Source organism: Tinamus guttatus, unplaced genomic scaffold (assembly GCF_059628265.1).
Source record: "Tinamus guttatus ecotype Peru unplaced genomic scaffold, ASM5962826v1 Tinamus_guttatus_pri_ptg000090l, whole genome shotgun sequence".
NCBI lineage: Eukaryota > Metazoa > Chordata > Aves > Tinamiformes > Tinamidae > Tinamus > Tinamus guttatus.
Window position 1 is genome coordinate 2,120,599 of NW_028288624.1, and position 25,313 is coordinate 2,145,911.

The 25,313-nt window shown below is 42.0% G+C and overlaps 1 protein-coding gene across 1 annotated transcript in view; it reads left to right on the forward strand.

The window, feature by feature from the left end:
• Positions 1 to 25,313, forward strand: part of MACROD2 (mono-ADP ribosylhydrolase 2) — a 751,315-nt gene that overhangs the window by 498,281 nt on the left and 227,721 nt on the right. The window contains exon 7 of the mRNA XM_088520560.1: positions 2,375 to 2,405. Coding sequence (XP_088376686.1) covers positions 2,375 to 2,405 — 31 coding nt within the window. The remainder of the gene's footprint in view (positions 1 to 2,374; positions 2,406 to 25,313) is intronic.

Below are 25,313 nucleotides of genomic sequence, written 5' to 3' on the forward strand. Positions count from 1 at the left end.
ATTCTGGAGTTTTATGCATTTGGAGTGTCGTCAGGTTAGCCCTTCTTATTAGCCCCCAAGTAAAGCAAACACAATTTTAGTAGCAAAGAAATTAAAGGTTAGTCAATAAATTGCAGTCACTTCCAATAAATAAAGATGAGAAACATTTTGTTGTGGCATTAGGAATGAATGTTTCCTGTGGCAAAATTGATTTTTTTTATTGAAATCAAATATATAATTAAGACATTATTATGCACAGAAAAGGTTAGAAACCTTAACATCTTTTGTCCATAAGCCAAATATTATACAGCCTTGGTTTTCATGCTGTGAGTTGCCCATTACTGCTCTGCCAGTAATTTCAGCCTGGCATCTAGACTAAATTGCCTCCCTTGGAGCCAAGAGGAAACATAGTTGATATGAGATCTCAGGTATAGGTCTTTCTTGAATGAAAAAAAGCGCCATCATATTCTATGAAATTACATCTGCTGGGTCTATGCAGCGATCATCCCTCAATGAGGGAGGGAGCAGAGTTCACCCAAGTTACGGCCACAGCTGGGTTTTTGGAAGGAGCTAGGTGGGATTTTACACCCTCTTCCAGCTTCCTTCAAATGTGTCTCAGGTCCAGAGTGGACCTGAAAACAAGGCAGTGATTATGATGTGTCCACACAGTAATTTTAGAATAAGTGTATTAAACAGCAGTTGCGCAAAACGCCAGAATTGCCGGGTGAAGATGGCTAAGCACCTCCGAGCAGTGGAGTCTGTGAATAGCAGCGACCACAGGCAATGACCAAACATGTGTCGTTCGATTCCAGACACGCAGGACACTCATCCTCTTCCCTGGAAGCGAAGGGGAGGAGGAATCGCGGCCAGTGCAGCAGCCCATCTCGGCAGGACCTTAGAGATGCCATCGGGGTGTCAACGAGGTCAATCTCGCTTGAATCTCCTGTTGGCTGGGTGCTCCTTGCCCACGTGTCACGAAGCGGGGCATGGAGCTGCCTCTGCAACCAAGACCACCAGTGGACAAATCTCTGCCACCACACAAGGAGGTGTCGGAGGGCTAAAGAACCTATTATTTCCTCTGCTATTCGTTGCCGCTGGCCAGGGGAAGTAGGCAAGACACGTGCCACTAATCTGAAGCCAGACACTGGAATGGGGAGCAGTGGCACCTCTCAACATCTGAAATTTCCAGAGTGGCAAGTTTTTAAATCCATTGTAGGTCTGGGTGAAACCATCCTTTCTGCCTCTTTTTTTTTTTCTTCTTTTTTTTTCTTTTTTTTTCTTTTTTTTTCTTTCATTGCTGCAGGGCCTGTTGCCACCTCAGCCTGAGCTCCGTAACTGTATGCACTTTTTCTGTTCCATTCTTCATTTCCTTAAAGAGCTGATTCACTGTGATTTATTGGGTACAAACTAAAAAGCTAAGTATTTTTCGGGATGTGAGTTGTAGCAGTTGTGAGCAGGAATGAGACTGTAATTCTGCCCCGCTTTATTTGACTCAAGTGTGTTCAGAGGGAAGGGGAGGACATATTCTTTCCATTAGCCCTCTCCTTTCTTAATCACCATCCCCTAATTAATTCCCTGGTTACATGTGAAGTAAGCATTAGCTTTGAGTAATGCTTTCCTGTGTGATCAAACAAGGAAGAATTCCCTTATTTTGTACCGTGGTGGTGACTCATTGCCAGGGGATCTGCTGGGAGGCTCTTCTTCCAGGTGCTCCCCTGAGTCCAGAGGTGGGAGGCCACCGTGCTGTCACTTGTCACCTGCATCTTCCAGTGAGAAGCCAAGCCCAACTCACTGAAATGCCAATCTCTGGACGAAACGTACAGTTAGGAGAAAAAGAGATCACTGTTCATGCTAGTAGAATGTCTTTTTTTTCCTCCTTTGCTGTCTTTCCTTGCACGATACACTTTACTTGGCGCCTAAGCTGGTGCTGAAAGGTCCCCTTCTCTGTCACCATGCAAAAGGACCTGCTACAAACAAGGTCCTGGCAAGGAGCAGATGGGACAGGGCAACATTTCACCTGTGTGTGAGGCTGTTTTACCACCATACCCAGGCATAAGACTCCTTTCTACTCTCCTGGCTCATGGCACTAGTTTTAACTCAAAAGGAAATTTTAATAACAATTCTGGGTTCGAACATTGCTGATAGCTCAAGGGGAGGGATAGATGGCAGCTTTATTAGCAGGGCAGCAAATAAAACATATGGTAAGTGTTTCACGTACAGCCACGAAAACGCCTGTGAGTTCAGTGCTGTAACAGCAAAGGCTACAATGTGCAATCTCCTGGTGTTGAAAAACAGACACTTAACAATACACTTGGTTTTGATTAAAATAAAATAAAATAAAATGCTCAGAAAACAGAAATTCCACTGATACTTTTTTCTTTCATTTGTTTTACAGGCATTCCCCTGTATTTCAACAGGAATTTATGGTAAGCAAGGACTTCATTTTTTTCCTCTTATTGTACAATATGCTTTGCTTGGTGTCTAAGCTGGTGCAAAAAGGTGTCCTTTGCTGTCACCATCTAAAAGGAACATGCAGTGAATGAGGACCTGGCAAGGAGCAGACAGGAGAGGAGGGACAACACTTAAACTGGACAAGCGGCGATGGCCCCATAGTGCAGGGCTGCCTTGTGGCCAACCTTTCCATCCAAAGGCAGCAAACGAGGCTCTCCCATGCCTGATCTGGGGAGAAAAGTGCATTTACCTGTAGCAAACTTGGTTCCCCTATGCCTGAGCTAGGGAAAAAAAGTTCGTTTTCCTCAAGCCAGCTTGGCGGGATAGCATGAAATTAGCTCTCTTGAGTTTTGCTTCGACATGTTTAGCTTAACGATTTATATCCAAAATGCTGCCTGAAGAATTGGGTGGAAAGGAGTGTTGCAGAAGTGCATTATTTACTTTGCTGCATGTTTAAGTCAACCCCCAACTAACAGACTTCTATTTTTTGGCTGGTTTTGTGGAAGAAGCAAGCGTGATATTAAGGAGGGAAAAGACAAGCAGTCCCATATTTGAAAAGAAATATGGAGACATTTATTAGAGGAGGTGCAAATTTACCAGGAGATAAAAATATTTTCCTACTTTAAAATAATGTCAGCTGATTTTTTTTCCTTTAGCTTTGGAAGTGCGTACAAATGATGATAGGTTGGGTTACTTGTATTAATTTAAGCTTTTTAGACAAACCAGCTAAGCATCAAATAAAAAAAAAAGTGCTGTGATCATGTACTATGGTAATATAACAAAGCTCTTGCTATGTGAGCATATAATAATTTTATCTTTTTAATTGAATTGATAAACAATTGTATGATTAGGTATTATGAATGGAAGAAGATTAAAAAAAACTACTTATGGTTGTTTGTTGGTATTTTCAAGAAAAATGTTAAAAACTTCTTGTTCAAAAACTGATTGTTTTGAAGTTTTTAAATATGAATAAGGCTTCAGAAGGTTGAATCTAAATTATTTGTAGTGCTGTATATTTTTCTGCTAGAGCCGCACTTCCCTTATTCCAGAAGAACATAGACATGCTTTTTCTATATTCCTTGAGGTTCCTAATGTGAATCTCGCTTCAGATCGAGCTCTCCCTTAGCCCTTAGTTCGATCCATCTCTTGCACCTCCTGACCTGGGCACATTTCTGTTATTAGTTTACAAAACGAGGCAAGACATGTTGCAAGTATATGTTATTGGGGTAAATTAACTGTGCAAAAAATAACAATTCATTTTATTAGAATTGGCATAGGTAATAGAAATCATACTAGCCGGTAAGGAATATAATATGAAGCAAGAGAAGAAAGTTAGAAGAAATTTCTAGTTAGAAACTTCAGTTTCCTTTCCTGAGGTAATGCATACTTTTCTTGAAGTTAGTGTTGATTTTTATCTAGAAAGCTGTAGCATTTCTGAAATATAGAATAGTTCGGGCAGCGGCTGTTTCAGTAATTATTTGTTGTTGTTTTCACCTTTGTAAAAGAAATGCAGCATATTTCTGCAAGAATATTCTGTTTTTCTGAGGGTGTTTTTTTGTTGTTGTTCTCTTTGGAATATGATTTCTAATTAAGTTTGCTGCTTACGTTTTAATAAATGCTTTCTATTCCTCAGTGGGAGAAAAAAGAGAAAAATAAAGCATAGCCAGGGGGCAGTGGGAAGAGCCTTCTTTCCAGACGCCAAAAGGTACTGCGGGAAAATGGCGCCATTGAACCCACGGTGCTGCTTTAGACTCCAGGCGTCAATATTTTCAGTTGCAGTGCTAAGTCTGCGTTACGTAATATGCTTGAGGTTTAAGGTGCACCCAGAGCCCGCTGAGCTATGCTTTCATGTGGGTTTTGTTGCCTTTTCCCCCTATAAATGCACATTCCTTTAGGGATTGTCAATGTCTAGACAAGCGAGTCAGCTTTATTTCTGGTGGCCAGACTGGATAGCGTTACTTTACAGGTTGTACACTTACATCTGAACTATGCCAAGAAACTGCTACTTAAGGAACCTACAGCCCTGGTTTCTCCTCCCAGAGCCATGCAAATAAATGTTCTCACTTCAAAATCGATAGCCTGAAAACCGAGCTTCTCCACGTGGGAGTGGACAAATCTGCCAGGTTCAACAGAGAAGACTCAGAGTAGGAATCTGAGTTGCATTTTGTTGCAAGTTTGCATTCATGCTGGGTTTGCTCATCTGTTTTGTTATTTATTTTTTTATATTACTTATTCTCTGCAGAGTGAACCTTTCTGGTTCGCCTCACAGCCAAGTGCTCCCTTTTCCCTCACAAAATGGAAAAGGGGAAGAAGGAAACAGGTCTCTGTGCAAGGTTTCAGCAAAGAGCGGTCACCAGAAAAGTCTGTTTTTCCTCCCCAGACACCCTCCCAATGCTCCATCTCCTCCCTCAGGCTTTGGGATGGCCCAAAGCCTCATCTACATTCGCCACTGCAGCACTGTGCCGGGAGTTTCACTTTCAGTGTGCTGCTGTTTAAAGAGCACAGGCAGAAATTTCACTCAGCAGCGGCCCGGCCTTTGGACATGTTCGGTGTGAGCTTAGCGTGGCAGTGGCCTTGCTGGGGCCTGTGAGCTGCCTAAGGAGTTTCTTACGCTTTTTTGTTTGCTCTTTTCTCTTTTTCAAAGCAATTTTTGCTTGAAAAGAAGAAGAAAGGGAGAAAAATAAATCTTCATGCATGTCTGTAGGCCAGAGGGTAAAACCTCTTATTTTAGGCTGCATTGTATCAGGTTTTCATTTCACCTGCAATGATCCCTTTTTCCACATTCTACCTTCCCCATAATTACCGAGTTGCTATCTCTGAGGAACTGCCAGAAAACAAACAAACAAACAAAAACATATATCTATATACACACACATATGTATATATATAGTGATGTTCTTACAGAAGTTCTTATGGAAAAGCACCTCATTTTCATGTTCTTAAGGTGGTATCCACAAATTGTGATGTTCCGAAAAGCAGAGGGATGTCTGGTGTGGCACTACTGGCATTGCCACCAGCAAAATCAAAGCAAGGCTCTGCTGATGGAAGTGAGAAAATGGGAATTTCAGTGCTTCATTACCTACTTCATCTAGAGATGATTATGGACTGGACTACACGTGGAAGGAGCTGGAGATGCAGGAGATCCATAGGATGTATGCACACCTGTTTACTGCCTTCTTGGTGTTATTTTACCACAATATAGGGTTTGATTTCTGTTCCTAGATATTTATCTTGGCAACATAAGCAAGTGAGCAGATGTTCGTTTAAACTTAGGAAGTGTTACAGAAGAGGAAAAAAAGATAAAATTTAGTTTCTACACAGCATAGCTATGAATTTTATCTTAGCTGGGCTTTCACTGCAATGTTATCAGCTCTCCTCCCAGAGAAAAATGATGTCGGTTCTTAGGTTTTGTTATAAATGTGCACTTGAATTTCTTTTAAAAACACAGAGGAAACAGGAAGAAAAAGACCCAAAGCTGTGAAAACGCAGAATGTGTCTGGGGTGATTTAGGCAGTGGAAATGCACGGGTTCAGCATGTTTTAAGCACCCTTATTACACTGGAGTAAGACATTTCTTTTAGAAGCAGGCTGCTAATGCTTACTTGTAGCTTTTGGCCTGATCAGGGCAAAACATTGCAAGGTTAAATTTATTATATATTTCTAAAGAAGAGTCTGAAAAGCAGCCTCAGGAAGCAAGCAGGGGAAAAGGGAGCTCGTGGGCTCTGCATTCAGTCCTCAGCGAGCACCTCGGCTCTGCTCCCAGGAAGCCGATCCCGGGGGAGTATCACATGGGATGGCCCGGCACGTGGGCTGCCAAGGAGGTGCAAAAGCTCCTGGACATGTGCCAGGCCCTGGAGTATCATAGATGACCACAAAGCAGTGTTGCCTTCATCTCACTGAACCTCTGCAACCATGGCAAATACCTACGTGACAGGTCATTATCACCATCAAGTGTTGTGGCATCAATAATGGTGACCTAAGACTTCCACAGAGTGTATAAAAAGAAAGCTGGAAGGGACCCAAATGTTATCATACAAGATCTCCATGAGCAGGTTTGGAAGAAAAATCTGATAGCAAATACAAAAGAAACTTTTTCTTAGGGAGACTGTGATATTGCCAAGCTCATTTTTCATTTTGATCAAAAACTTCTCATCCCTCAAACCCAACTGCATCAACATTTTTGGGATTACAGTATAGATTTAACAGACTTTTTTTTGTAGCTCATTGGGAAGTTAATTGTATTTTGTCATCTACTCCATCATTTGGGAAACGTAATATTTTAGCAAGAATGAAGATTTACTATAGCTCATTTTTGTTGCTTCTCTGGTAGTGATCACCAGTTAACTGAGATTATTATTAAAATTAAAAATAGTAGCGGCTATGAAATGGCTATAATCAAGTAATCTTAGAAATCTAATTACAACTTGTATAAAAATTTGTTGCATGCATTATTTAACAGTGTTCTTATTCCAGATAGTGTAGTATCCGTGATACTAATTTGTCTTTCCCCATATTTTAAAAAATAGCTAAAAAGTTATTACTGGAAAGTATAAATCGATGAGCTCTTAGCAGTCTAAAATTAACATTCATGTGACATATTTAGCAAGAGGCTCATGCTTGATTTCAGAAGAAAGGTTCTATTTTTCAACGAAAATTGGCATTTTATGGATATCACAGATTATGTTGAAATTTATGTCTTCTGATTTTTTTGTTGACTATCCAACCTACATCATTTCTGCTGACTATTAAACGAGCAATCCGCACCTTGGTTATGAGAGCATTTAGTGACAGTCTTTAAAATAATCCTTTTAAATCTTAGCTTTGTAAACGTTGAATACTCTCTCCTTACCTCCCTCCTGGTCTCACTTTTGCTCTTCCCCTTTCTCTTTGAGAAGAGCAATAGAGAGAGGGCCTACCTAGTTGCTTCTTTCCTCTATAAACAGTAGAAGCTCAAGTTGACTAAGGTTTTGTAAAGCCTGGAAGGCCAGTAACATCTTTAAAGGAAAACATATTACTCTTTGGGTAGTATTCTTTTTTTTACATTCACTTTTTTTTCAGGCAAACTATTCTTCGAAATATAACTAGAAAAGATCTAGTATTCTGGAAACATAATGTTTCCTTTGGTATTTTTAACTTTCACATTCAAGAGTGGCCTACAGCCTCTGTTCCTAGGACGAAAGTTAACTGTGTATGTCAGTTATATCGCTTACCTCTTTTAAACTTTCCTTGCTGATGCCCTATATGTTTGTCCTACAGCTTTACAATCAGGACTGAATCTGATTTGTTAAAAACTTAATTTAAGTGAGAAAATCAAGATCCATGGACCTTGTCATCAAGACCTTAAATTAAAATGACACATGCAGTATAGAATACTTTCTGGTAAAAGGACAGGTTATCTTTACAAAAGAGCTTTCCCTGATGTCATCTTGCTCCCAGCTCCCCAACTTAAAATGAACATGTCTCTAAAACTGAAATTTGGGCCCAGTCTGTTACTAAATCCCACAATCTGCATTGATTTTAGTGAGCTGGGGGAGCATGCTGTGGCATCATGGAGGTAGCCAGGTGCTGTGGAAGGATGCCCCTGCTCAAAATTATGTTGCTCCACTTTATTTGCCTTTACGTTTATAAAAGGATATAAAAACTAAAAAAGGATATAAAGGTTATAAAAACTGGTTTAGCATAACGTAGAAATTATTGACTGGAACAGGTCTGAGGCTTTCATTTGGATTGCTATTCAGATAATTAAGTCAACTGGTTAAGTGTCTCTATTGCTATTCATGACAACATCTGCATTTGCTTTCCATCTTGAGAAGTCAGCATTCAGAAGAACACAACTTGGCTGGAAAGCTTGCATCAGAGCTGATGTCTACCCTAGTAGTGAATTCATATATCCATGCTGTTGTGGCATAACTGGTCTTGCAATCTTAGTTATATATCATAAGTTCCGTATTCCTCAATAGCCACAAGATTTAAACAGTGCCGAGGGCTAAATTTTCTAGTCCTGGATCCTTACCCACAGTCATTTTAATATGGAATAATTGTTTTATCTCATGTTTGCAATGACAAACTGTTGGGCATATTCAGTTGGCACTGAATTCCACTCATGCCTTAAAGCTTCTATGAGAATAGTATAGTCATACTAGTCCGTAGCTTTACCTCCAAGACATTAACTATATCCTTTTGAACTTCTGTGACTATGCTTTTGTATTCCTTGAATTTCTGGTATGCAGGGATACTTTGGTCCATAGCTTATTGAGGAGTTGCCCCTTTTTTGCCCTACTTTACCCTCTTTATGCCAGGGTTGGTCGCTTACAACTCTCTATTTCTGATATACCCATCATAATAAAGCCCAGTCTGAGTTGGAGACCCTAAGAATACTCTAGTACAAATACAGAAAGTCATGTATGAATTATGTATGTATGTATGAATTTACTGTAAGTTACCATGGTCATCCATCATTCATATGTTTATACGGTTAATACCTGAAGGTCGCTTCTATGTATGTGTGAGAATATTGGGACTTTTAGGTGGCTTGTAGAAGATCAAATGCATTGCTGTTATGGGAAATAACTTCTCATTCCCTAAAACAAACCATCTGCAAAGCAGACTTCCTATTCTGTGTTTCATTAAAGTACCCAGAAGTCAATTCCAAAGTGTCTCTGTCTCCAAGAGTCATTCCCTGTATTGTCCTTCTGCTGCCTCTGTGCCAGATCGGAGCACTGCCATATATCATTGGAAAGGGCAGCTGCAGCCGAAGCAGAGAAGAATAGAAAAGTCGGGCAATTGAGTGCAGTGAATGACTAATCCTCTTTCTAGGCAGAAGGTTGAGTTTATAAGGGTTCAGTAATTCTGCAACCTGCAGCTTTTTGATGGTGGTGTTAATGAAAGGCTGCCTTACACCTGGAGGAGAACTTTTTGTTCTGAGAACTTGTTTAAATCCATTGTGTGCTGTTAACTGCTGGAAACTCATTCACCTTTCTTCTGCCTGAAGATGAGATTCCTAAGATGATAGTGTAAAATACAGTGAATTACAACAATGGAACCAAGATCTATTATGGTGCTGGGCTGAATTTTTGTAAGAGAAAGAGGAGAGGATATAGAAAACCAATTCTGCTGCATTTTAAATTATTCTTTGAAATGCAAAGAACAGAATACATCAGCCTAAGTCATTGAATAGAATTATCAAATCCAGGGTAATTTAGAAGTTTAATTCCTTTTTTATTCCTGCTACTCTCCTATGTATTAGTTTTCCTAATGCCTGATGTGGTTTAGATACACTACAGAATTGTAGAATATTCATGTATTTTATGGCATATGATTAAAAGCATTGACCCTTTTAGCTCAGACTTTATAAAATAAAGGTGATGAGGAGTATTTCCTAGGTGACCTACCTAGGACTTCTAAAGTAACAACAGACAAAATTATTTGATCATAATACAAGAAGGAATTAAAGGGATAACATCTAAGCACTGTATTCTGGATATACTTGGAGGCATCCTTGAGACATAAATTGCATTAGCAATATTTTAACTGATTTTCTGAGATAGTAGAAAGTGAAACTTGTATAAACGCTTTACTTTACGCAACTGGAGTAATTTGTTGAAATTGTGTCAGTGCCTAGAATCAGTTGCCTGGGAGCATTTTCAGCTTATCATCACCATGGATAGCGGGTGGAAGTGGGTCTAAATTCGCCATGGAGTGTGTCAGGATGCGCCGTGGTAGCTGATTCACACTAGCTGCGAAAAATGCCACCACATTTAGAGAAATAGATGTAACTTATGTGAAATGACCCTGTTCACATTGACTATAGCTCCATCGGCTCCAGCAGAGATGCCACTGGCAAAAAATTTGGCCTGCTCTACTGTACCTTTCGTACAAGGCTTGATTTTGGCACAGAGGACTTGTATGTCTTGTTCTTGAAAGAGCAAGACTGGAGTCCTTGCAGTCATGTATATTACGACACCATTTTCCAATTTAGTTTTGGGCAATGCAGAAATCACTTTTTTTTTCTTTCTTTCTCCTGCTCCCTGATGTTTGAAAGAGCCCTCTAACAGAAGTAATGTATAACACTATTTATAGGGTAATAATTTACTGTATGTTGATGTGGCACTGGTAGACTTTCTGTCCCCTTCTGTTTTCATTCTTCTCTGCAATAAGAACATTAAAGCTTCATTTTTCAAAGAGCTGGAAATATCCCAGATGGAAAATAATATCTCTCATCACAGGTCATGGCTGCTCTTCTGTTAAACGCAAAATGCGGGTTTGCTTTGTCAAACTCAGTAGCACTTGCTGGTCTCAGCTGAGAAAGGTCCTGTACAGTGTGAGTAACATTACGTGGTCTTGCGTGAAAGGACCTGGTGCAGTGATCCCTGAGCTGAATATGGACCAGTATAAATGTTAGCATGTTGCTCCAGCTGACAGCTGGTAGCATGTTTCCTATATCCATTTTTCCATTTCTCTATTTTTGTGATCAAAAGAATATTTCTAAAATGAAGAAGATGACAGCATAAACAGTTGGGCATTTGGGAACATCTAGAACCTAATCTAAAAGAAGGCAGTCTGATTTTTAGGATGAAAATTAATCAACTGTTTCAGGATTGACCAGTGTCTAGTGTGTAGCTGAAGCTTTATGTACCAGTTCATTACCTGGAGTTGGAAGAAACAAGCATCAGTTTAATGCAGGATGCATAGCTGTGCAAATTGCCCCATGTAGGCTCTGAGCTGTAGACAGTGCAGACATAATGGCTTTTCAACTGATGCAGTTTTATGGCTTTAGAACATTAATCATTTTCTTATGCCTTTAATTAGAATCATAGAATCATAGAATGCTTAGGGTTGGAAGGGACCTCTAGAGGTCATCTAGTTCAACCCCCCTGCACACGCAGGGTCACCTAGAGCACGTGGCACAGGACTGCGTCCAAGCGGGTTTTGAAGATCTCCAGAGAAGGAGACTCCACAACCTCTCTGGGCAGCCTGTTCCAGTGCTCTGTCACCCTCACTATTAAGAAATTTTTTCCTTAAGTTCCTGTGGAACTTTTGGTGCTTCAGTTTGTGGCCATTACCTCTAGTCCTATCAGTGGCCACCACTGAAAAGAGATCAGCACCATCCTCTGCACTGCCTCCCTTAAGGTACTTATAGACACTGATCAGGCCCCCTCTCAGCCTTCTCTTCTCCAGGCTGAACAGGCCCAGCTCCCTCAGCCTCTCCTCGTAGGGCAGATGTTCCAGGCCCCTGATCATCCTTGTGGCCCTGCGCTGGACTCTCTCCAGCAGCTCCACATCCCTCTTATACTGTGGAGCCCAGAACTGGACACAATACTCCAGATGCGGCCTCACTAGGGCTGAGTAGAGGGGCAGGATCACCCGCCTCGATCTGCTGGAGATGCTCTTCTTTATGCACCCCAGGATCCCATTGGCCTTCTTGGCCACGAGGGCACACTGCTGCCTCATGGTCAACTTATCATCCACCATCACACCCAGGTCTTTCTCCTCAGAGCTGCTCTCCAGAAGGTCAGTCCCCAGCCTGTACTGGTGTCTGGGGTTATTCCTCCCCAGGTGCAGAACCTTGCACTTGGCCTTGTTGAATTGCATGAGGTTTTTCACCACCCAGTTGTCCAGTCTGTCCAGGTCCCTCTGGATGGCAGCCCTCTGGGGTATCGGCTACTCCTCCCAGTTTTGTGTCATCAGCAAACTTGCTGAGGGAGCACTCTGTGCCTTCATCCAGGTCATTGATGAATAAATTGAACAGGACTGGACCAAGGACTGACACCTGGGGGACACCACTAGCTACAGGCCTCCAACTAGACTCGGCACCGCTTATCACCACTCTCTGGGCCCTGACATCCAGCCAGTTCCTAATCCACCTCGCTGTGTACTCATCTATCCCACACTTCTGGAGCTTGCCCAGGAGGATGTTGTGAGAGACGGTGTCAAAAGCCTTGGTGAAGTCGAGATAGACGACATCCACCGCTCTCCCCTCATCTATCCAGCTGGTCATTTCATCATAGAAGGCTATCAGGTTAGTCAAGCAAGATTTCCCCTTGGTGAATCCATGCTGACTACTCTTGAGCACCTTCTTGTCCTCCATGTGCCTGGAGACAACGGCCAGTATGAGCCGTTCCATCACTTCTCCGGGGACGGAGGTGAGGCTGACTGGCCTGTAGTTGCCTGGGTCCTCCTTCTTGCCTTTTTTGAAGACTGGTGTGACATTGGCCTTCTTCCAGTCTTCTGGCACCTCCCCTGTTCTTCAAAGATGATGGAGAGCGGCTTAGCTATGACCTCTGCCAGCTCCCGCAGCACTCTGGGGTGCATCCCATCAGGGCCCGTGGATTTGTGGGTATCGAGGTTCCTTAGGTGCTCTCTGACCCAATCTTCCTCTACCCAGGGCAGGTCTTCCTCTCCACCAGCTTCTTCTCTTGTCCCTAGGGCTTGGGGCTCTAATGGGGTGCCCTTGGTGAACACCGAAGCAAAGAAGGCATTCAGCAACTCTGCTTTTTCTGTGTTATTTGTAACCAGGGTGCCCATCTTGTCCGCCAGTGGACCCATGTTTTCCCTGATTTTCCTTTTGCTGTTAATGTATTTGAAGAAATTTTTCTTGTTATTTTTAACGTCCCTTGCCAGATTGCGTTCCAACCGTGCCTTAGCTTTCCTTGTCGCATCTCTGCATTCCCTGACTACGTTCCTGTATTTCTCCCAGGGGATCTGTCCTTTTTTCCACATTCTGTATACCGCTGCCTTCTGCTTGAGCATTGCCACAAGCTCCCTGCTCATCCACACAGGTCTCCTGCCCCCTCTGCCTGACTTCTTACACACAGGGATGCACTGGTGCTGGGCATGGAGGAAGTGCTGCTTGAAAACTAACCAGCTCTCTTGGGCCCCCCTACCTTCTAGGGCTCTAGCCCATGGGAGTCTTCCGAGGAGGTCTCTGAAGAGGCTAAAGTTGGCCCTCCTGAAGTCCATGGTTGCAAGGCTGCTTACAGCCCTGCCTCCTCCTCGTTGAATCCTGAACTCCACCAACTCATGGTCACTGCAGCCGAGGCTACCCCCCACCTTAACATCTCCTACAAGTCCCTCTCTATTTGATAGCACGAGGTCCAGTAGCCCACCTCTCCTCGTCGGCTCCTCCACAACCTGCGTCAAAAAGTTATCATTGTCGACGCTCTGCAGGAACCTCCAGGACTGCTTGTGCCTGGCTGTGTTGTCCTTCCAGTTGATGTTGGGGTAGTTGAAGTCCCCCCCCAGGGCCTGCGACTGTGAGGCAATATCCAGCTGCCTATAGAAGGCCTCATCAACCTCCTCGTCTTGGTCAGGTGGCCTGTAGCAGACACCCACCACAGTGTCTCCCACATTAGCCTGCCCTCTAATCCTTACCCACAAGCTCTCAACTCGCTCATCCTCCACTCCCAGGTTGAGCTCCATGCATTCCAGTTGCTCTCTTATATAAAGAGCAACTCCACCACCTCGCCTTCCCAGCCTGTCCTTCCTAAAGAGCACATAGCCTTCCATGGCAGCGCTCCAGTCGTGCGAGCTATCCCACCACGTCTCTGTGATTCCAATGAGATCATGATGCTGGGACTGCACACAGATCTTCAGTTCATCCTACTTATTCCCCATGCTTCGCGCATTGGTGTACAGGCATTTCAGGGAAGCAACAGAGGTCACAGGTTTCCCAGGAGGGGTGAAAGAGGACCCTCCATCACCATTTCCTATCCTCACTTCCCCAATAGCATACTCCCGCTGGACGCCATCTGACCTAGGCTGTGCGGTACTGCTTGCCGTGTCTGTGTGACACTCCCCTTCCCCCTTCTTGCCTAGTTTAAAGCCCTCCTAACCAGGTTGGGCAGCCTTCTGTCAAAGAGACGTGTGCCCCTCTTGCTGAGATGGGTCCCATCATTCCCCACTAGCTGGTGGTCATCAAACAGAGTCCCATGATCATAGAAGCCAAAACCCTGTTGCCAAGCCCAGCGGCGCAGCAAGTTGTTAATCTGCCATATCCGCCTTCTCCTCCTTGAATCCATTCCCCTTGTTGACAGAACTACCCACTACCTGGGCTCCCGTACCTTTGATGGCCATCCCTAGGGCTCTGAAGTCTTGCTTGATATCCCTCATTTTCCCCATGGCATCATTAGCGCCCACATGAAACAATACCAGAGAATAATAGTCAGACTCCTGAACAATCCTTGGGAGCCTTTCTGTAACATCCTTTATTTTGGCCCCTGGCAAGCAGCAGACCTCTCTGGATGAGGGGTCCAGTCTACATATCGGTGCCTCCGTGCCCTCTAGCGTGGAGTCTCCAATGACAATCACCCGCCGCTTCTTCCGGGAGCTCCTTTTCTCTTTAGGGGGAGCAGCCTTGCAGCATGGACCAGACTGCCTCTCTGTAGACAGCTCCCTAGACGGGCCTTGGTTCAAGGCCTCCTCTATCTGATCCACAAGTTCCAGGGCCTCGTACCTGTTGAATGTGGTTACAGGTGGAGGTGAGTTGGGCCGTGGAGGGGATCTTCTGCCACCTCGAGTGGGGACCCGTTTCCATTGTTGATTGTCCCTGGATACTGTTAAGTCCACCCCCTCTGCCCTAGGGCAAGAGGGCACTGGATTTTCTGACCGAATCGGGGGGTTCTCAGGGTGGCTTTCCTGGGAAGAGTGCATGATGCAGCTCCACCAGTCTATTTCTTTTTCACTTTCCCTGATGGCCCTCAGCCATTCTACTTCCTCCTTTAGCTCCGCCACCAGGCTGAGCGGGTCATCCACCTGCTCACACCTAAGGCAGGCTGTGTTTTTGCCACTCCCTGGTAACATGGAGAGGCTCAGGCATCCCCCACAGCTAGAAACCTGGACCGCTGCATGTTTCTGTGGCGGTTCAGTCTGGGTCGCCACAGTCTTCCTGGTGGCAGCTCTCTGCCGAGTGGAGACCATGGCTTCCACCTGATCTCCCGCTGCTGGAAGAGTCCGGGGAAAAGATTCTTTTCCACACCTGAGGGGAGACTCCCTGACCCCTGCCTGCACAAACTGCCGCACCACGCGCTCCTGGTCGCTCGCGCTCCCTGGGGGGCAGCTTTTAAATTCCCGCCTGCCCTGCCGGCTCCGCCCGCGCTGAGTCAGAGCCGCCTCTGGCCGGAGCTCAGCACTGCCCGCACGGGGGTCGGCGCTGGGGCTGCCTCTCGCTCTGTTGTTCGCCTCTAGACAAGGAGCTCCGGGACGAGCATCCGCTCCAGAGCCCTTCCCTTCGAGATCTCACTGTAAGGTAGTTAGGTAGATTACTGTAAGGTAGATTACTGTAAGGTAGTTACGCTAGTGTCCATAATAGGTGTTATCATTATGCCACTGATAGGTTTTTTTTTGTCGCAGCTAGTAAACATAATATAGGAGACCATTACAAGTCCAGAATGCTCTTTAACTGAGCACCATTAACAATGTTACTGCTGTAAGGCCAACAACATTTTGAGCTATATTTGCTCGTTGATTATAGTCTTCTGTTATTTTTTTTGCCTGTAGGAAGGAGCAAAAAGAAGAATTCAACTCCTGAACAGCCATTGCCCAATTAAAAGGTGGTTTTTGTCTGTTCTATAAAAATACAGTATAATTGCCAAAGTAAGCAAGAAAAAGGTTGCTGCATCTTCTGCAGCACTGAATACAATGCGAGTAAAAAAAGTGCTGCTTAGATGTTTACTAATAGCTGGCCAGTGCTCTAGGTAACTTCTGTTTTATTTTGTTGTGGACTTCATATGTTATAATGTTTTAGTTTCTACAGCTGCAATATTTTACTGATGTCTGGTAATCTCAATGTAGAGGAAGATGTTAGGTTCAGAGCTGTCTTCTAAATCCCAGCTGTCTGCCAGGGTGCAGGGTATGAGAGCACATTTTGGTGATGCCTCTGTGTCACTCCTAATGAGGCTGCAGGTGGTGGAATCTCTTACCCATCTAGCTCTTGCATGGCCCGATTAATGGGTTGTCACTATTTTACTGAGTATAGGTAATCAGACGTAGCAATTGAATTTATCATCCTCAGCAACCAAGAAATGGAATCTCTGGCTGTTCATTTTATACATTATATATTTTAATTTGTAAGTACATTAGATTTTATAAACTTGTAATGTATGTTTTCAATTAACATTTTCCAAAGCAGCACACAAGTGATGGGACATCATGCAACTACTCTATTGATGAATTTCTAAAATAATCACGGACTGTTCAAAGTGTCTCATTAAGGACAGTGATGTTTTAGTTTGGGAATTTCAAGCATTTGAGGGTAAAGAAGCCTTTCTTAGCTTATCTCTTGTCTTTTGATGTTTCTCCTGCTGGTGGTTGACCTCCCAGTAAGTTTCCCATGTTGATTACATGACATTTATGCTGACCTTAACCCAGTTAACCACTTTCTGAAAAGGAATAGATAGAAATGCTTCTTTATCAGCAGTTATGTCAATAAAAACATAGATGTGTAGTGTAGAAGTCTGTATATGTTTATACATGCACAGATATAATATAAATTACTTATGATTTCCAGAAATTATCTAACTAAAAAAACACAGTTATTCTGTATAATGAAATTATATATTTGTTCAATAGACTAATTTTCACCAATTATTAAAATACCATGCTACCTAAGGCTTCTGATTAGGAAGAAGTCACCTTGACATTTGCACTTGGAATATAATTCAGCCTTGACTCAACATTTTGTCATTCTTGATGTCTAAAATTTTCTCTTGCTTCTACACTTCTTTTTCCTCATCTACTTTTTTTTTTCATTTGTTTTTATGACTTACTGTCAACATATTTCATTGGTTTCTACCTATTAAGCAAAACAGGTCTGTCTGAATTTCATGTGCAGTCTTAATTTTGAAACTTTTAATGTATGATCCCTGCTTTTTAGATTACTCCTCAGTATTTATCGCTTGTTTTTGGCATGGCCTACTAAATGCATTAATGTCCATGAATCTCTAAATCATAATGCCCTTCTCCCAAAATGCCAAAACTGCTGATGACACTCTCTTCCTGCTCCTTCACAATAAATCTAAATATCAGTTTACTAAACACTTGGAAGTAATCGTGTACTTACTTAATGTAATCCTGAATTATCTGTCTGTAATTGCACCCCAGACATTCCTGTCCATGCCGTAACTCCGCCAGCTTCCGGAACCTTCCTGCTGCTTCCAGGCCCCTGTCAGGAATGACAGCATCCCTAGGTCTGGTAGTCCATGTGCTCCACATGTGATAGCAACACTCACTAATCCAGTTCAATCCCAAGGAGTATGGATGGAAAAACAAACACATAAATAAATAAATAAATAAATAAACAAGATTGAAGCAAGGGATGTTCATAGAGGCATCTCAGCCAGCAGATCTGAGTGAGGAGGAACGCCTCAGAGATAGAGATGCGCTGTTTGAGGCAGTAACATCTTCCTGTGTTACAACTGGATTTAGAAGATGTCTTTCTTCCTCTCTTCAAGCTTGCTTTGTTAAAATTAGAGTATTTTTTTCATGGGCTCACTGATATTTCAAAAGCCCCTCTATTGTTTGGAACCATTGATTATTTCTGGTGTGTTCCAGGAAGCTTTCACCCATACTTAAATAACCAGAACACACACAAAAAAAGGCATATGTGGAGTCTCATGGGAACTGATAGGAAGCAAGAGTGATATTAGCATTTCAGCACAAGAAACGCCCCAGAAATTCACACATGCATCATTTCCACCTTTGGGTTAAGACTATTATTTCATAGTTACTCTTTCTTCAAATGGTTTTCTAACCAATGTTGAAACAGTTTACGTAAGCTGGTAGGATTGCTCTCTTACTTTTTTTTTCCTTCCTGCTCTTTCAGTAAATTCCTCCAAATTCCTATAGTTGGCGATCTTTCTTAGTTTAACTTCATGTTTTCTTCTTTTGGTGTTTCCATGAACTCAGATTAACTTGTAGCAATTATTCTTTCTGTTCACTCCAAGTCTTTTGTGTTTTAGTCAGGCCCAGTTGTAATGTCCTGTTTTAAAAATCCGGCTTCTTTGACCCTTCTGACTTCTGCAGATCCTTCTTTTATTCAGATGTCCATCACTTTTTTACTCTATACCTAGAATACTTTTAATGCAGAAAGTTGGATATGGTGTTGCATGGCTCTATCCGAGTATTGGTATATCTTCTCTTGATTTAAGCTTAAGCACTTTAGATAGAGACTGTATGTTTGTTAGCATGTTCAGAGTGTCAGTTGCCTGAATCAAACTTATTCTTTTCTTGTCTCCACGTAATCACTGTAAGCACACTAGCTTTAACTTGCATGTGCGTCAAGTTGCAAGTTTATATATGAAAATGTATACACATATTGAGAGACCTGGACAGGATGGAGAGTTGGGCAGAGAGGAACCTCATGAGGTTCGGAAGGACGAGTGCAGGGCACTGTACCTGGGGAGGAATAACCCCTGACACCAGTACAGACTAGGGGCTAACCTGCCAGAAAGCAGCTCCACAGAGAAGGATTTGGGAGTCCTGGTTAACAGCAAGTTAACCATGAGTCAGCAATGTGCCCTCGTGGCCAAGAAGGCCAATGGGGTCCTGGCCTACATCAGGGGGAGTGTTGCCAGCAGGTTGAGTGAGGGGATCTTCTCCCTCTACTCAGCCCTAGTGAGGCCTCTCCTGGAGTATTGCATGCAGGTCTGGACTCCCCAGGACAAGAGGGACATGAAGCTTCTAGGGAGGGTCCAGCATAGAGCCACCAAGATGATGAAGGGACTGGAGCATCTATCATATGAGGAAAGACTGACTGAGCTGGGCCTGTTTAGTGTAGAGAAGTGAAGACTGAGGGTCTCAGAATGCTGAGGGTGACAGAGCCCTGAAACAGGCTGCCCAGAAAGGTTGTGGAGTCTCCTTCTCTGGAGATCTTCAAAACTCGCCTGGATGCCACCCTGTGCCACCTGCTCTAGGTGTCCCTGCTTGTGCAGGGGAGTTGGACTAGATGATCTCTGGAGGTCCCTTCCACCCTTAACCATTCTATGATTCTGCGATCTCGTTGGTTTTGACTTATTAGTACTGTAAGTTTTCTGCCTTGTGGAGGTCCTCTGTTTAGTAATTGATCTATAAAAATCAACATTGTTTCTTGTGGAATGACTTTTTATTAGTAAATCTAACCTGATTTGTTTTCCCGCAATGTACTTTTTCTTGTCTATTTTTGAACAAATTCTTATCCTGGTTTTGATTATTTGAACCTTCATGCCTTCATTTTCCATTCTCTGCCTTTCTTACAATTTCCGCATGCATTTTATTATGACTTCATTTTGCAATATTTGAAATTATATATTCTTGTAGGAGAAAAATATAATACCGAGAATATTTTTTGGCAGAGAAATCTATAGTAGAGAGCAAAACCTTAAACAGAGACCATGAAATATTATGAAATTTTATTTTCATTCAGATACTTTTTTGCTGTCTTATTATCACTGTAGTCAGGAGGGTTTGCGAAATGTGTAGGTTCCACTTTCTTCCTTTCAGTTCTTTAATTTTAAGATGTAGAGCTGCTACTAGCTCTTTTCTACCTCCAAGATTAACTAACTCCTGCATGGAGTAGTGTAAAAGCTCTGCTTCTTTGGTTTTTCTTTATTATCTTATTATCTGCCGGAATCCCCTTGACCTCTCTAGATACCATAACATATAGTCCTGGTAATTTGCCTGGTATTTTTCATTTTTATCCTGAGTTTCATCAAGTCAAAATCTCTCCGACTGGTTCTGATCTGGAATGAAATAATTTAGGCCCAACTCAACATTACTATGGTATTCTTCACACCCTGGAGATGTGCAAGTGTTACGTTAAGGCAAGCTACCTTGGATGTAATTGCATGCAAGGAGAGGACCCTTTGACCTGATGAAACTAATAGAAGTTATATTATTTAAAGCCAATCTGTAAGTTTGGTTCTAAGGCTTGCCTTCTGTCTTGGTTATGTAAAAACCTCTTTTGAACTGACCCACCTTTGTTTTATGGTTCGCCTGCTTAAAGATAACTCTCTCTCTCTCTTTTTTCCCCTTATTTTGTTTCATTGCTCAATAATCAATGGTCTTCCGCCATCCAGTAAGTTTAAATGCTTTTCCATATGCCTCTCAGTAATCCACCTGGGATTTGGTATTTCTGAGAGGATTAGGTGTATACGACTGTGGTGCAAAGTGTGGATATCTGACTGGAAACAAGAGCTTTCCTGAGGCCTACTGAGAGTCAGCTCATGCTGAGCATACACACGAGACAGATTTAATAAAGTCTGGGAATAAACTACCATTTTTTTCACAGCCACATGGCCGCATAACAAGGAAATTGAGGTTGGAGGTCAATTTTCACTTAAAGACTCCGCTTGGAAGTGCCTGTTTTTTAAGTACAGATCTTCTAAGCCCACTTGTTTGACAGGTGGTAAAAGATTTACATTTCCACTGTCCAGATAAGCTGCTTATTTGTGCTGAGTTGTTGGAAAAAAAAGACATTTCTTAGTCATCCATATTCTTCATAGCATGATCAAACCAGCCATAGCTTAGGTTCCTTCATTTCAGCTGTGAGCATCCTTCCTGACTAAACTCACTGTGATTTGTGTTGGTATTTATCCTTCTCCTATACTGGTTTGAATATTGTTCAAAACAGCATAGAGACCCAGTCCTATTTTCTGAATGTGATCTCTTACAGAATGAAACATTTTGTTTAAAAGCCAGTTATGCCAACATGGGGCTAACCAGAAATTTTGATGTTTGTTAAACATTTCTAAATATTAGAAATTTCCAGTATCTGCTAAATCAAAACACATTTGCTTGCATAATGATCAAAAAAAAAAAATCACACTTGACAACGCTTCAGAGTACATGATGAAAATGCTATTTAAGACAAATGTTAATAAGAACTAAAGTTCATATCAAGACTAAATTGGATTTGAATCTGTGGGATTGAAAGTACTATTAACTAGTTATTTAATTTCCTTTTTGATTGAAGTATGCAAGATTCAGAAAATGCCTAATTGTGAGTGAAATGCAAATTAGGGGTATTAGCAGAAATCATATTTAAAAAATACTTGTTGAGAACTAATGCTGTGATCTTTCAAAAAGAGGAAGATCCTGATGAAATCTAGCATATTTTATTGATCACGTACTGTCACTTGGTTTAAAAGTCAGCTGATGCTAGGGCTTAATTTCTCAGTCGAGAGAAGTGTTTCAGTAGGGAGGTGTTAAAAAAGAGATATTTAATCTAAATTAGTCTGTGGGAGAAAGCGACCTTAAAAACAGAAACAAGAATCAATCAGGATTTTCCAAAAGATAAGTTTGGTATTTTGATTGTTATTCATAGATGCTCTAATTCTTTACTGGTTGTGAGGTTAAGAGCTCAAGAAATACAAGATACACAGGTGTTCACACACTTGGTTGTTGGATCAAAGTTTTATATCACAAGTTATCCTTATCTGTGCTTCAAATCAGTTAATCTAATCCCTAAAACTCTTTCTAATCGCATTTCTCTTTTTGTGCATAATGTTGTCATCTAAGGGATCAGAGAAAGCAAAAAAAAAAAAAAAAAAAAAAAGCCCGCAGTTTCTGTGTACTTTTTTTTGCACTTCACAGAGTTGCTGCAGTACAGCCTGGAATTAAGTAAAATACAAAATACCCAGAATACATCGTCTGATAAATATACAGTAGCATTAAAGCAAATAAGGTGCTTGTAAACCCTGCTGGACAAAAAGGAGGCTATGTATTTTCAGGTGGAACTCTTCGCTTGCTAAGCAAATGATTTCTACAGAAATGCTGCAGCATCTCAGTATGGATTTAAAAATTCTTCCTCCTAAAAATTTAATGTAGCAAATGTTGAGATAGTGCAGGGATGTGTCAAATCAGGCAACCTGCACGAGCACTTGCTTTAGCAGCATTCACACTGTGAGGACTGGAGTATTCTAATGTATGATAAAAAATAATAGTCATTATGTATCAAATCGAAAATGAACCCAGCTTTCTTTGCCTCTGATGTGTAGTGGCATTTTTGAACTCCCGATTCTCTGAAAATATTTCAGTTTTCCAGTTGTTGTAGATCTCCTGAATACAATAGCTGTTCGTCTATGTGACCTGTTAGCACAGTTTATCACTGCTCGAGGCAAGAATGGAAGAAAAATTCACAGTCTGAATAACACACGCTAGCCAAGAATCAATAACGTATTTGTTAAAAAGAGTAAACTAAGTAGATTAAATATGCCTCACACAGGATCTTTCTTTTTCACCAACCAGCCCTATAACTTTTTTTCCTTATAAGTCTCTAGGGGATAAAAGATTTTAAAAACATATAAAAGAACATCTTTATCTTCCTGTTTTTCACAAGAAACTGAGGATATGTGTTTTCAGCCGATTTTCTTTACGTGCTCTTAAGAAGTCTTTGATTCCCTTCAGAGAGGAGATAAGAACTGTGCTTCGGTAGAAATAACATCACGTTGTTTTGTTTGTTCTTGTGTGTGCATGGCCTTCACCAAGTGCTCTGTTGGTTTTAGATAATCCAGCTGGGTTTTTGGATTGCATCCGTCAGAGCGATTGAGTGTGGTGGAAGTGATTTAAGGGACGTAGCTGGAGCAGCAGCGCTTGGTCTGTTCTTTTGTCCATCGCCTGTGTGTGCTTTGTTCCACTGAAATTTCTCAGGCTTTTTATGCTATGAGCTCCTTTCCCTTCATGGTGATAGCGTGTCTTCCCTCATGTCTTATATACATATCTGTGTCCTCAAGTCCTTGCGTGTCTCATCTCTGCCCAAGCCACCTTCCTCCACCAAGCCCTCACTGCAGCCAGTGCTCCCCGGCAGCTCTTCTCTCTCCTCCTCTTCCTCCATCCCAAGCTGCTGCACCACAGTGCCGTGGGGATCTCTCTTGCTGACCTCACTACACATCAGGGACTCAACCAAGGAGGGGGAATAGCTCAGATGCATGCAAACCTTCAGTTAGCATTTGCAACTGATTGCAAGGTGCAGATGTGGAGGGAGCTGCAATTTTTAGGGTTACACAGTCCTTTACTGCTGTTACTAAAGAGCAGCCCCTGGATCCTTAGGCATAGAAATAGAGGTTTAATTTTGAATTCTACCTACAAGCAGGCTGATATCCTCTTGCCATTCAACCTAGTATATGATGGATGGGAGATCTCACAGTTGATCAGTGCTTTGTTTCAAATTTGTTTTCAAATTATTTCTGCTGTCGTATATTGCAACCCTAAGAAACAACTTGCTTCCTATATATGGGTGAGCTAAATGGCAGTTGAAATATTCTGCATTGAGGAGCTCATGAAAATGTTACAAAGTCTTCCAAGTAACGTTTCTATGTAATACCCTCATTTCCAGAACAGCAATTCTGGATATGGTCTAGAGTATGTTTTGAGAAGAATGATATACTTGAACTCATGAAGAGCTGTATGTGTGTGTCTAAATGGCAGCACATAAGTTACCCAAACATTGCATGTACACTCTCCTAGGCAGCTTTTATATTTACATAACTACCTGATTTCTTGCATTTGCAGTGCATGTACTTTCTTTTGACGTATGAGAATGCTAATTGCCAGGGTAGGAGGTCTTTCCTTGTCGGTATTCTGGTCAGATCTTTCTGCTGTTCCCCTGTTATGTTTTGCTTGAAGCCTTAATGCTCCACATGAGCATTTCAAAATACTCAGACAGAAAACATCCATTATGTTATGCAGGGAATAGCACAGCTCTGGTTTGTTTCCCAGACTGTCTCCAAGTCTTGCTTGCTATGTTTTTCTAGGAGGCTGGAAGAGATCTGATCTATCCATTATGAGCTTGCCCTACAAGCAAGCTCCCTGTAAGTGCTGATAAAAAATGTACTAACTACTGTAGAAAAACATTCTGTCCTGCAGAATCCCAGTGCGATGTCTCCTGCTGCAAAGTCTCTCTGAGGACTTGCGGGAACACTGCCTTTCTCTTCAGCAGCTCACATATTAAACAGCTTTTCGATAAAGAACTTTCTTTTCCAATAGTAACAAAATTCAAACAGCTTAGTGAACTTAAATTTGAGTTTTTCTTCAATAGAATCATGAGACTTGTTAGCACCCACCTCTTTATTGGCTCATATGACCTAAATAATTATACCTGTATAAGCCTGTATTCAGCTGGCAGTTTTACCTGGATTATATGACAATTATTTTCCTAAGGGTATCAGTGTAGAAGCGTGGCATGAGCCTGTGTTCCGGGAAGGAGTAGCTGACATACTTTTCCTCGAAACTTGCTCATTTGCTTGTGACTGACCTCTCTTAGACTGAAGCCCTAAACTGATTCCAGATTCGCAAACCACTCAGTGAAGAAAGCAGCAGCATTGTGGATAAATCACCTCATCCTGCTGGTTTTGTAAATGCAGACGGACCAACTATCATTTAGTCTCCTGGCTTAGCGTCACTGTGCTGAAATGTGCTGTTTTGTGAATTAGTTTCTAGATGTATGTTTGGGAGGGCTTTTTTAACTAACTTCTATGAGCTACCTCTTTATTGTGTTAGTGGTTGAGTGCATTTGGCAATCATTCTTCAGGAGTCACATTTATTTATCTGTGGCTGCTGATTTTTTTCACTCACAGGAAATGAAAAGGCAGAGTTCCTGCTTGGGAGCAACTGAGAGAGATAATGAATTCTTCAGAAGAATGTTTTGTTTATGCATTTTGAGAATTTTGGCATTTTTTGTGTGTGCTAATTAATTACTGCTCTAACACAGTCTATAATGGATACAGTGAATAGATGCAGCTTTTTTTCTTTGGAGTAACTGGGGTAACAAAAAGGTTACTGTCTTTTCACAATATTTAATTTCACTATCCTTCTGCGAGTTACTTTGCAAGTAGGCAACAAATGAGGTATTCTTTGGCTGAATGAGTTCAATGCAGCAAAGCAGATTATGTAGCAGAAGACTCATGTCTCCTTAGC